Below are 13,700 nucleotides of genomic sequence, written 5' to 3' on the forward strand. Positions count from 1 at the left end.
GTTTAGTCAGGAGGACCTTTGCCTTTTTATAGTACCATGGAATCATAAAACTGGTAGGGACTTCACAGGTAATCTAGTCCAACCCCTTGAAGAAATGCAGGATTTGCTCTTCTTAAAGAATCCCAGACAGGTTGCTACCCAGTCTCTTCTTGAAAACCTCCAGTGAAGGGGATTCCACGATTTCCCTAGGCAACTCGCAGAGGTTATGGCATTGGTGAAAGCTGACAGAGTTAGGACAAGCTGACAAATGGGAAATACAAGAATCAGACACTGACTGGAGGTGGGCTACAAGGAAAGAGTAAAAGTGACGAGCAACAATGAAGTAAATGACATACCCCAAAAGGGTAAAAATATATGGAGAGCTCCAGCAGGATGAGAAACAGAGCTGTTCAGTATATAACAGGCTGCAGTAGCATGGAAATTAAGAAAACAGCATAGTGGAAACACCAGACTTGTGTATGCCATATCCAGAAGCATGGAGAGATGAGTAATATTCAGTGATACAAAAATAGAATGAGGAAAACAAGAGGCCTATTTGAACCATACCTGTAAGGTGTCTTGAATCAGCTAGAAAAGGTATTCTCAGTACCATGAAAAGGACTGAAAGCACAGTGAAGCAATCAAGAAGATTGTGCTGGGTAGAATGAGCAGAGGAGTAACGGAAGAGTACACACAGCAGCAGATCAGATCAGATAGGAAACATGCACAAATGAAGAGACAGAAATATGAATTGTTAATCCATGTCCAACTTCTCTCCACCTGCCTCAAGAAAGATGGTCCATTACATACAAACAGTGACAAGGTATCTGCAATAAACATTCAAATCTATTTTCCAGAAGATAGACTGCTGTGCCACTATGATCATTTTTGCTAAGACATGTGTTGTTCGTTTCTACAGGGATTGAGCCAATAATTTGCATCCAGTTGCAGCAGCAAAATATTACTTGACTCTGCTCTTTATATTAATCCATATGTTAATACATACTTGGTAGGCTGGGAAACCAATGCATCTTTATGCAGTCTGTAACACGGGTAAGCATTAAATGTACCAGGTTCCATGGAAACCCCTTCCACTGTTGAAAATTCCTTTTCAACCAAACCAAACATTTCCATCATTTTAAATCCTGAAAGGCATAAAAATGTAGAACATATCACTTTAAAGTTAACAATTTGTGACAGAAAAAGGGAGAAGAGGACAAAGTGGACTAGAGAAAGGACCTTCATACCCCCATTTGTTTAACAGCTGTCGTTACAAACAGAGAAAAAATAAATTTACTACTTCACATTTTGCCTATCAGTTAAAGAAAATGATTCCATAGATGCAGAATGTAAAACAATCACTGTTCTGTACCTGAAAAACTACTGCCATCCTTATACACCAACGGGCAAGCTGGAAGAAAGGAAAAATATATTTCAACTCAGAAGAGAAGTAAATACTTCCAACAAACCTGTAATATTTCTTTCTATGAAGAGAAACTAGACTTCTCCATCACAGACAGTCTCCTAGGGAATCAATAAACACTGAGGTCTGAATTTTTAATGCTGGGTATCTAACATGGTATCACTAGGGATCTAAAGTTGCTAACAAAAAACAGAAACAGAATTACAGGCCACTTTTCAAAAGGTAAGCCTAAATAACCAGTAAATACGAGTATTATGTTTTCAAAGTCCTGACATATATTAAAAGTAGAGTTTAAGGGCCAAAAATTAAGGGTACGTATCAGCAATATAAAAGCAATAATCTTGTGCATCTCAGCTGTGTTAGACTGCAGTTCCAAGACGAATTTCATTATCACAAATTGTTCAAACTAGCTACATACTGCCATTTCTCAGGCATGCACATAATGGCTAGGGACAGACATTCAAAAATCTTAAGCCTGAATTGATTCAGTCTTTGCAGGTTAATTTAACCTGCCTAGGCTGAACTGGTTTGAAACCAGACAGACATTCTCTCTGGACTCAGGAAATACAGGCACATGCCTGCAGTGGCTCAGGCTAGAAGCAGGTGGGACTCTGGAGCAGCCCTCCCTTCCCTTCTGCAGGGAGCTGAGCTGAGGGGGGTGTGGCCAGGGCCCAACAGGACTCTGTCATTAGGGAGGTCTGCCTGCAGGGTCCCAGGCTTTTCCCCACTGGCTGCTCAAGGGGCGGGACTATTGCCAGCTCCCAGCTCCAGCCTAGCACTCTGAGGCAAGGGGGCAGTGGGGTGCAGTGATGTATCTGTTGATGATACAGAGGTTTTCAATCTCCCTCCCTGCTTCGTCATACTGTCTGCAGCAAACTGACAGGCAAAAAAGCCAGTTTGGGGGCTGATAGTGATAACAGTCTTTATCACCCGATTAACAAAACAATGGCCTCTCTCCATTACTTCAAACTTCTTAAACAGCTTACCAAGTGACCTGTTGATTAGCTCCAAATAGCCCTAAGCAGTCACTGTTCTGTCACTGTTCTGTCTGCCTGCCCCAGTGAAATTGGAGAGACACACACACACACACCTCTAGGAATTAGCTAGCATACCACATGCCTAGGGTCCATGGGGCTGGGGTCCATGCTGTGGGAGATGGAAGGAAGGGAGGGATTTCCTGCTTGAGCAGCGGGGGGGCTTGGGGGAGGAGGGGCAATAAGGCAGGGGGAAGTCAGGCAGACCCTGCTGTGTCTGCTTGAGCCTTATGCAGCATTAGCTAGGATACCACATGCTGGCTATGGACCATGCTGTGGCAGACAGGAGGAAGGGATCCCTGCTTAAGCAGCGAGTGGTAAGGGGGCGGAGGGAGGGAGGCATGGGGACGCCAGCAGACCCTGCTGTGCCTGCAAGTGTCTGCTGGAGCTCTTGCCAGGGAGCAGAGGGGAGGGGCCAGCCCTGCTGTGGAGCAGAAAGCTCCACCCAGCCCAGAGAACATGCCGGGAGGCTGGGGGACTCTGATTTAGATAAACCAGCAAGGGGTCTGGGACAGACATTGCATAAACCGGTTTGACCTAAATCAATTAAGTCTGACACTACATTCAACCAGGTTTATCTCATACCAGTTTCAGCCATTTTCAAACTGGATTATGTGCACTGAACATCTGTTTTCTTACAGGTTTAAACCAGTTTCTGATCACTTAAACTGGTTTATGTGTAAAGTCTGTCCCTAGCCAATGGGACGTAATGAGAATGTATGTATCAAAATATGTGGATTGTGCCCTCCAAGCTGTAAGCCCTGGGCCAATACCTCTTTCTTCTCCTCTGCTCAGAAATGGTCTAGAGCAGAGGTTCCCAAACTTTTTCTTACTGCGTACTGCCTTCCAGATTTACCAGCTGCCCATATACCCCCACCAGTATACATTTTATATTTTAATCCCTTAAATACCAATTATAATTATAATGAAAATTAAACCTGCCATTACACAATTTCTCCTGTGTACCCCTCAGAGATGCCTTGTGTAACCCCAAGGGTACATGTATCACAGTTTGGGAACCCCTCGCCTAGAGAATGATATCTCTATGACTGAATAATTGCCAGAATTGTGGCAAGAAAATGCTTCTCCATGCTTCCCTTCTGAGCTACAACTTTTTCAGTCTACATGTGACAAATACACAGGAACTTGGTATCTTGTGAATACATTTTACAGATGTGATTTAGGTAATAATAAATTCAGCAACTTTTTCTCTCATAAAAAGGTAAAGTTCTGTATGAAATAAAAACTTAGAACTTACACACCAAGTTCTGCTCTCATTTACATTGTTGTAAACCCAGAGCAAGATGTTTGCAGTCAATAATATTGTAACTATCTTCAAATCAAAAGTATTGCAAAATTCACCTTTTCAGGACTGTAACATCAAAATGTAGAATATAAATATATTTAGTAGCTATTTTATGTTGCATAGGAGGAAATTAAAATCAAAATGGCTCACTTGCTGATGCAGTTTCACAGACAAAAGTGATCAACTCATCTTCAATCTTTTTAAAGGCATCAAAATCATCCACAAAGAAGACATGTCTTTCACTGGGCTTGCTGCCAATATTAACTAACTCTGAATAGTCAGCATCTGCCACACCAATAGCAAAAATGCTGAAACCTATAAAGGAAAAAGGAATATTCTTGTAATTTGTTCAAAATGTAGAAATAAAATTTAAAAAACATAAAAACAATATTTGCTTTGGCCTCTTTCCTGGCTAAATGCAAAAGTGGAAAATGTCTGAATCATTTTTCTAAAACAGAAAGGAAAATTCACACGTGTACCCCAAGTAAAGTCAATATGCTCCATACTCAGAGCAAGACTTTTTGCATCATTTTTCTTTGTTAATCTGAACGCTTACTCTGGTAGTTTAAGCATATGCTTAAGTACAATTTACTCTGATGTCACCTCAGCAAATGTTCAGGTGTTGCTGAATAGGGAAGGGTTTACTCACAATGTTTAAGCATGTATTTTAATATTTTGATGAACTCAAGACTACATAGAAAGTAACAAAAGGGCCCATAATTGTAGTCTATTATAAATACAAAGGCCAGAAATTAAATTTCATGCTATTCTTTTACAGATTTAATTCTTTGCAACGTACTAATTGGGGTTTTAAACCTGCTGCTGCCTCACCCATAAACATTCCTGTTTATAAATATTTTAGTTAACTAGGGATTAAACAACACCTGTTTAATCAGGTAAGCCTGATTAAACAGGTAGTCCTGCTCCACCTATTATGCCCAAGCCTGATTTGGAAGATATCAGTGGGAAGGGCACCTGATCCTATGCTTGTTAAGAGGAGCTGTGATTATGCACCAAAGCATTTCCTAATGTTTTCTTTTCCACATATGATCACAGAAACAACCTAGTATATTGTCTGGAATCCTGGAAATGAATATATTGTTCTTATATGATTTGATCTATGACCAACACTAGGTAAAGGGAGACTTCCCTTTGACATCAAGGGGTTTGGACGACATCCAGAGAGATACCTAACACCTCTTCAGCCCTCCAGGAGTAGGACTCCTAGCAGGGACCCCATCCCCCAGAACGCACTTCCCTCATAGATACACACATTTTCAGTATAATAATAATTCTTCATGTTTACATTATGATAGGACCTCTTTGTGGTAGACATGCTCTATACATGTAATTAAAAGCATGTTGCTGCTCTCAGCTGCTTACAAGCTAAACAGATCAATCTCTCTCTCACACACACACACACAAAAGCAGAAAGAAAGAGAATTGATTTGCCTGAGGTCCCATAGAGGCAACAGCAGAACCCACAACCCTTGACTCACATTTCATGCTCGATATCCAACATGTTGTGCGAGAGACGTAGGTAGACAACTAGACTCAGTTGAGGGATCTTATTTTTTTTATTGAGTTCTAAATGCTATTTAATAACAGTGATCCCATAACTGGCATATTTTAGAAATAATTTAATAAATGGCTCATACCCACACAAATATATACAGACATAGCTGACTTCTGTCATTCTGCTTCTCCAAAATCCTAGCCCCTTCTTTGTTCTCTTGCTGAGTCATAAACTGTCAGTCCTTTTTTGGGCAGGGAGCTTACCTGTGCTGTGATGCCTAGTCCATTTTGGAGTATGACACAAATCTCAATAACAATAACTAGATAATTAATAATTTAATCATCATGTTCATAAATGACAGCAGTAGATAATAAAAACCCTAAGATGGGGAGTAAAATATCCCTAAGATAATTATTGCAGATAAGTAGTAGATCAGGAGCAATGCATATGAAAGGTGCTTCAAATGGTCTCCTGTCTGTAAAGATATAATCTTTCAGATTGCCCTTAATTGTGAAATTACAATTCATGCATGATAATATAGACTCTGCAGGCATTTGAACAGTCCTGTTGACTGCTGCATGATTTTAAATGACCCCACTAAATGAGCCAATAATAAAAAATATATAGAACACTAGTCAATCCCTGGCAAAATTCTTAGTTTCCTAGGGTTGCTATCTGGTTTCTGCTCACTAGGATTAAAATTATAAGGCCTTCTGGGGTAGGAAATAGCCTTAGCTTGTGTCTGGGTTTAACCACAATAGTTTAGCAGGAGAAAAAATGAAAACGCAAACATTTCCTGTTATAGCACGTTACCATCTAGCTGCATATCTCTGGAAATTTTGTTCACATCATCTTGTGATCGTCCATCAGTAATAACCACCAGAACCTTTGGGATGCCCCTTCTTATGCCTGAATCAAGGGTAAACAAAGCTTCCCGTGCATGCTTAATTGCTTTGCCTGAAATGAAGGAAATAGGCAACATAATAGCAGTATACAAAGAAGATGGTTCCTATTAGCTTTTCAATTAAAGCATTAAATATAGATAAAAGAGCAAAATGCCATATAAATTATTAGGTCACGGTTTTCAAAAGTGTTTACATAAAGTTGGAATTAGGTGCTGTAATATGTATCCTGAAATTGAAAAGGTGCTGAGCACCCATTAACAAACTGATTTTGGGAGGAGCTACTCGGCACTTCAGAAAATTAAACCAGTTACTTAAATGCCTAAATGTGGATTTAGTATCTTAATTTTAAATCTAGCTTTTGAAAATGTCAGTCCTTGGCTTTGGTGTCTTTTGTCTTCTTAGGTTTAGAAGACTATCTAGCCAAATCTTGTGCCTTAAACCAACATCTAAAACAGCCTTGGCTTGAAGAAAGTCAGGCATGATAAAATCCTTCCTGCCCAGGTCACAGGGCAGCAGATAGAGTACCTTTAGTTAACAAATACCAATGTAGCATTTTCTGTGGTAAATGGAAATATGGAAATCTGTAACTCTGGTCAGAACAGTAAGTCAACACAATGCAAACAGATGCAAGATATTTTTTGTGTAGCCTAAGAATAATAAGCCACATGGCCCTGAATAAAAAAAGATTTTAAGTCTAAGGCTGTCAAACAATTAAAAAATTTGATTGTGATTAGTTGTGTGATTAAAAAAATTGGTTGCAATTAATCACGTTTTTAATCGCACAGCTAAAAACTCAACATTATGCACAGAAAAACTTAAAATTATGCAAGTACTCTGTACAGTTGGGGAGTGGGTGTGGGGGTGTGTGGGGGGGATTTGTGGGGGCCGTGGGTGTGTGTGGGATTTGAAGCCTGTGGAGAGGGGGTCCCCACATGTCTTGGCAAGATGCTGGGTATTGTGGGTCAAGACTAAGGGGAAGCAGCAGGGCTGGGGGGCTGCAGCTTGGAAATGATGGGCAGGGGCAGAGCATGGGCATATTACCACCCCCACCCCCCAAAGGTGTCCTCCTTTTTGAAACTGGAAATATGGGAACCCTACAGGAACACAACCTAGCAACATGTAGAGCAGCACTCAGTGGGTAAGTCTGTGGAGAAGGAAGGGGCAAGGTGTGCAGATTGAGGCCACCATGGTAAGGGAGGGAGCGGGTAGGAGTTGGGATGAAAGGGGGCCTACGGCCAGGGTGGGTCATGGGATGGAGCTGTGGGAGGCTCATCCAGGGGGGGCAGCGTGGCGGGGTGCAGCTCTGTCCAATGCTGCGCATCCCCTGCCTGCCCATAGTCTTGTGTGGCTCCCAGGGCAAAAGCACAGCAGGGCACAGAGCCCCAGCCTGCAGCAGACAGCCCACCTCTGCCCCAAGCACAAATCCAGGGGGGCACATGGCCTCCTGTATCTTCCCCAGGAATGCACGCAACAGTGGGGAGCTGTGCCCCCCCCAACCCCCCTGGATTAGCCTCTAGCAGCTCTGTCCCATGACCCGCCTTGTCCCCGGGGCCCCATTCACCCAAGCCGTTGCTCCTGCCCCACTCCCTCTCTCACTGTGGGGGCCTCGATTTGTCCCCCTTGCCCCTTCCCTCTCCCCCCTGCCCCTTCCCTTCCCTTCCACAGAATTACCTTGCTAGGTGCTGTTCTACATGCTGCCGGGTTGCATTCCTGGCCACGTGCAGGCTGCGGCTCCTCATGTGTTTGTGTGTATGTGACTGTGTGTCCCTTCCCCCCAGCCCCCACCTTCCTGTTGCAACAGCCCAAAGCAGCGGAGAGGAGCCCAGTTGCAGGCTCCAAATCCATGTGCACGCTTAACACGTTAAAAAAAAATCAATTGAAGAACCAACTAACACATTAATCACACACGTTAACAGTGATTAATTGACAGCCCAATTTTTAACCCTTCCAGTATTCTCAACAAAGAGCTACCCTGAGAGCATAAATGCAAATATAATATTCCCAGTTATCAGTCCTGCTATTCCCCCAATGAAAAATACACTCTATTCTAGGACATAACTCTCTTTACTCATAGGGAGCTTATAGATGTTCGGGGAGGTAAGGGAGAGGTTAGATTGTGTTAAAAATGGCCACCCAGTCTAACTTAATTTCCCTAGGGCGAATATAGGGTTATACTTAGATCCCTAGTCAGGTTGATTTAAGTGCAAACTGTACAGATGATCAGGACAGTTAGATCAGTCTAAAAATGGCCAACTCAATCCAAGTTAACCCTACCTCTGAGGTAGTCTCATTTAGATCAGGTTGGCCATTTTTAGTTCATTCTAACTGTCTGGAACTATTGGACAGTTCTCAGTGCAGCCCCAGGACCAGGAAGGCCCAGCCATTGGCAACAGCTCCAGGGCTGCACTTCTCCTACCTCCTTCCTAGCACAGGACCACTTTGTAGCTCCCCAGCCCCTGCCCCCACCTCCTGATGGACAACCCCTCACTGCATGGGCCAGCCAGCACCCCCCACCCCCAAGCCTGCCAAACCCCCCACACCACAAGCTACTCCCAGTGCTGGTTTTACTGGTATTCACTAGTGCTAGAATTAAGGAAGTAAGTCTGAGTCGGGGAGAGGGGTGGGCGGGATGGGGGGTGTTGGTTCGCCAGGGGGTCATGGAGCTAAAAACAGCCCATGGTCCTGTGGGGGGGGGTTAGGGAAGAGCCCTCCAGCCTCATAAAGCCCCCAGCAGACCCTGCTAGTCCCCCTGATTCTGCCTGCCACCCAACCCCCTCCCCCGTCTCAGAGACTGCTTGATCCCCCAATCCCTCAAGCTCCACCCCCTCCCCATGCTAGCTCCCCGTTCCAAACTTAACTTAGATGGGGTGGCCATTTTTAACTTAATGTAACCCCCACTAACCTTGCTAAATGTCTGTACACACCCATAGTGAGCTCCTCCTTTCTATCTGCCTAAATGTCCTGCAAATCCCTCACACTATCTCATTCTCCTATCTACCAACACGTGCCCACATTACTGCCCATTCCAATCCTTACAGTAATTTGCCACCTCCCTTCAACTGGCCCTTACAGCTTGATCAAGGCCCAGAAGCGAAAATGCAGATCATGTGAGAACTGCAGCAAACCAAAGTACTCTAGATGGGTGGGAGTGGGGCATTTCAGCATCCTGTTTTGCTTTTTCACTGCATAAATTGCCTGTCCCCATATTTTGTCACAGCTATATCCTGGTAAAACACTTGGCAAACAGAATGGTAATGCTGACTACAGAATTGGAATAAGAAAATATTTCACAGCCTGGGACCTCTCTCACCTGTTTTGGTATTTCCTCCCTTATATGCTATCTGCTGAATGGCCTCAAGAAGAGTTTCTTTTGCTTTGTAGGCATTCAGTTTAAATTCTGTCCTGGGATCATCACTGAACTGTGCTATTGCAACCTGTACAAAGAAGGCATGTTAGTTACTAAATGCTGCCCCGGGCATAAACCAAGGCAAGTGACTCAATTTATTTAAAAAGAGAATTATCTTGAACTTCTGCTCTGCCTATACATTGAAACCAAAACTTTTAAAGTAAAGTTTAATTTTATTCTCTGAAGCTTTGGCCGCCAGCTAACACTTTGTGGTTTCACTGAATGTGTCTACATGTTTATTAATGCGCTATAGTTATTAGGTATCCAGGTTGTAGCTGTATTGATTTAGAGGAAAAGGCAATCAGGACTTGTAGTAGAGATGATATCTTTTATTAGACCAACAAGATTTTTGCAAAGAAATTTCTTTCATTGCAAGTTTTTGGGCACAAACCCCCTTCATCAGGCATTGGAGAAAAGATTGTAAAAGTTCTCCTGGGTAGGAATGAAAGTTCATATTTCATAGGATTTCACAGAGGAGTCAATAGATGGAAAACTTGTCTGGGCAGTCAGTAGTTACTACACATTTAGTTTAGTACTTCCTTAATGAAATACTAACTGACTATGCAGTAACTACATTTACTGAGCAGTAGCACTGGCACATGGTTTTTTGTGAAGGTTACTGTGCAGTAGCCTAATAACACTGCACAGTAGCTTATTAGCACGTTTTTTGACCAATACACTACAGCGTAGTGTTATGAGGCTACCACACAGTAAGCATCTTGAATAGATGTGCCCGCTGAGTAGTAAAGGATGAGAAAAGTCATTCTCACTTTGGCAAACATATTCTTTGTGTAGCTAAAGGGCATAATCACATACACAATTGCCCACATCTGCAGTTGTTACTCACACAGTCCCCACTGACTTCACTAGAACCAATACTTAGCTGGAACTAGAAACAACATTAAGAACTTATCTTTGAGATATTTCCTCTCCCAGGCATGTTGCTATATAAGTCTGCGTGCCCATCTCAGTTTTATAAGCTGCACCAGAAGAACATTCAAATGTAATACATAAGGTCTTAAACTTGCATAGAACGTATTTAACTCCAGACACAGAGGGCATGTCTACACAAGATGTTTAGTGCACAGTCGCCTAACAACACTGTGTAGTAGCATGCCAGGCAAAAACCACGCTAATACGCTGCTGAGCAGTAGTATTAGGCTACTGCTCAGTAAGCATCACTAAAAAACCATGAGCCAGCATTACTGTGCAGTAACTGTAGTTACTGCGCAGTTAGTTAGTACTTCATTAAACAAGTTAGTACTTCATTAAACTAAATATGCAGTAACTACGGCACATTAATGAATGTTTAGGCGTGCCCACTGAGTGGTCTTGTTGGCTTCAATGAGGCTACTTTTGCTTAAAGCTAAGTAGGTGTGTAAATTTCTGCAGGATTTGAAACTACATGAAACAAACTGATATATTGAATAAAAAATTTAGAGGAAGTGGGTTTCCTACAGCATTTGTCAAGAGTTTTGGGTGCTGACACTATCTGAATACTAAAAAATGAAACGTTAAAATAGTTTGATTTAAAACAATGACATATTTAGCTGTATTTTGAAGATATTACAAGAAAGCAATGACTGGATGCACACAGTTTTCTGTGCATAACATTCTGAAGCACCCAGGTGGCCCATATTCTAAATAAAATGCTTTAGTTTATTTTTAAAAGATTTTGCTAGAAAAAAGGCCAAAGAAACAGAAATATGAACAGACAATGTTTTAATATCACATGAAAAGAAACCTGGTTTCTTTGCGTGCGTAGACTAAACAGAGCCCTTCAATTTAGGGTGAAGTAAACCCCCGTGTCGTGCACACACCCCGCACTTACTTGCCTCTCCAGTGGCAGGGAGGGGAGGGTGAGCTGCCAGCGGGCTGAGCAGTCCCCGGGCTGCAGAGGGGGCTGGTGCTTCCCTCTGCAGCAGCTTCTGGAGAGCCACAGAGCTGCATGGAGCCTGGTGCTTCGCTCTGCGGCTGTAGGAGCAACAAAATAAAACTCCTCAGAGGAGTTTTAGTTTGCTGCACCACAAGTCATTTAAGGTGCATTATACCGCCGAATTTCCTACAGCAGCTGGAATTAATGTGCAATATGCCACTGAGGCATGCAAACACTGACACCATTAAAGTGGTGCAAAAGCATTTAGCCTGCTTTAAAGTGTCGTCCATACACCCCCCTGGTTTTGTCTACATATGGCCTTAAGTACTGGAATTGAAATAAACCCCATGCAGAAGACTAGCCAAGGTCCTCTTGACCCTAGGAGCCCTTTAAGCCTAACATAGTTAAGGCGTAACAGCTTCTGTAACCAACAACATTCAAGAGACTGATGTAGCTAATATCCTCCCGGCTGTCCTCAATTGCCCAGCCAAATGACTTGTTACCCATTTAGAGGTAGAGTGACTGGGACCAGCCTTTTGTATGAGTCTAAAGTAGGGCTTGACTTTACACCTCTGGAGCCACAGGGAGACATCTTAATCACTCTGTCACTATGCCCCACAGAGGATTAATACAAGGCCTAAATGCCAAGGAAATCTCAGTGTAAGGACTTAAGGGGGCTAAAATGGCTTTGGGCTTCAGACTTTGAGCTGTGAATTTTATCACATAAATCTTATTAAAAAAAAGTTACTGCAATGAAGCTGCTTCTATCAGTTTCTCCATATTGTCTAAAGAATTATGATATAATGTGAATTAGTTTGAGTAGGTTAATATCCGACATGAGTTTCAAATATGCAGTTACGCATGCGCAACTCATACTCTCCCACTCTCCCCCGCAGTCAGCCTCCCCTCCTCCATTCCCCCGATCGCTCTTGCTGTTTGTTACCTGAGTTCCATCAGGACCAATCTTGTCCAAAGCTCCAACAGTGCTATACAGAAAGCTGACTATTTTGTTGAAATTGTCATCCCCAATGCTCCATGACCCATCCACCAAGAACACCAGGTCAGCTTTGGCAGCTTTACACACTGAGGAACAGCAAATATTTCATAATTAGAGTGATACCTCAGATCCTCTTGTCATCTTATAAATGCTTAGGAAAACAGGCCTCTAATGAAAAAGTATCATGTTCAGTAATTCTAAATCAGGCCAGCAATCAACTCTGCTGGCATGAACCCCAGTGCAGATGCAAAATCAATGTGCTTGGCAAGGCATTGGGGGGGGCAGGAGAGGTCTGCACTAGCAGAGCTATTTTTCAGACTGTGGCAAAAGCCTTTCAGGTTCTCAAATATCAGGACATTTAAAAAAATATTACTAAAATAGTGTTGTAAGTGCCTTTATACAGCTTGACACGCGAAGCAGATGTATAGAAAGCAGGAAAAGGAGTCCTCTGCTGCCAGGCTGCAATACTGTTCTGTAGAAACTCCATCAGTAGCAAGCAAGCTTCACAGCACCTCATGCTCTCCAGCCATGACAGCAGGGTTGATACAGTGGTGAGCATCCCATCCCACTCACCCATACCCCACCTGTCATCATGCAGAAGGTCCCTGTGAAGCTGAGCCCAGTGTCACACAGGAGTTGCACACTCCTCACAAGGCTCCCAGGAATCTTTTCCCTCCTTCACAAAGAAAATTCAAATGAATTTCTTGGGGGAAAAATATAGTCATAAATTGAGCTCAACCTTTGAAAATGATATCACTTAGAAGAAACCTGCCTAAATGCACAGCATTGGGCAAAGGAGATGCAAAAACATGGCCGGTTTTGTAGCTTGCAGTGGAGGTTTATCCTTTTTGCATGGACTTCTATGCAGTTCCATAAAGCACAATAAGTCTTCTCTTTCCTTCCCTGTGGATCAGATCCTCAGCTGGTGCAAACCACTGAAGCTCTACTGACTTCAACCTAAGGATCTGGTAAACTACATGTTAAACTTATCATGCTCAGTAGCGGTGCTACAAAGCACCACGATCTACTTGGGATACCTCCTAAGTGAGAGGCAGTGTAGCTGCACCTATGTGGCACTGCGGGTAGGCTAACTGGCATGCAAGCCAGCAAACTGCCCCTCTTACTCAACAGCACTAACTAGCTATCCCACTGCATTGTGCAGAAGTGGTTACACTGCTTCCAACTTAGGTGGCAGCCCATACAGAGCAGCACAATGTGTTTAAGGACACAGTTGCCAGATTGGCATGGTCTGCAGACC

The 13,700-nt window shown here is 43.0% G+C and overlaps 1 protein-coding gene across 2 annotated transcripts in view; it reads right to left on the bottom strand.

Moving 5' to 3' along the window:
* Window positions 1–13,700, bottom strand: part of COL14A1 (collagen type XIV alpha 1 chain) — a 179,582-nt gene that overhangs the window by 68,545 nt on the left and 97,337 nt on the right. For both annotated transcript variants that reach the window (XM_006026800.2, XM_025207819.1), the window contains 6 exons: window positions 12,389–12,528; window positions 9,474–9,597; window positions 6,072–6,215; window positions 3,893–4,057; window positions 1,352–1,390; window positions 986–1,124 (listed from right to left, as the gene is read on the bottom strand). In XM_006026800.2, coding sequence (XP_006026862.1) covers window positions 986–1,124; window positions 1,352–1,390; window positions 3,893–4,057; window positions 6,072–6,215; window positions 9,474–9,597; window positions 12,389–12,528 — 751 coding nt within the window. The remainder of the gene's footprint in view (window positions 1–985; window positions 1,125–1,351; window positions 1,391–3,892; window positions 4,058–6,071; window positions 6,216–9,473; window positions 9,598–12,388; window positions 12,529–13,700) is intronic.

Source organism: Alligator sinensis, unplaced genomic scaffold, assembly GCF_000455745.1.
Source record: "Alligator sinensis unplaced genomic scaffold, ASM45574v1 scaffold895_3, whole genome shotgun sequence".
NCBI lineage: Eukaryota > Metazoa > Chordata > Crocodylia > Alligatoridae > Alligator > Alligator sinensis.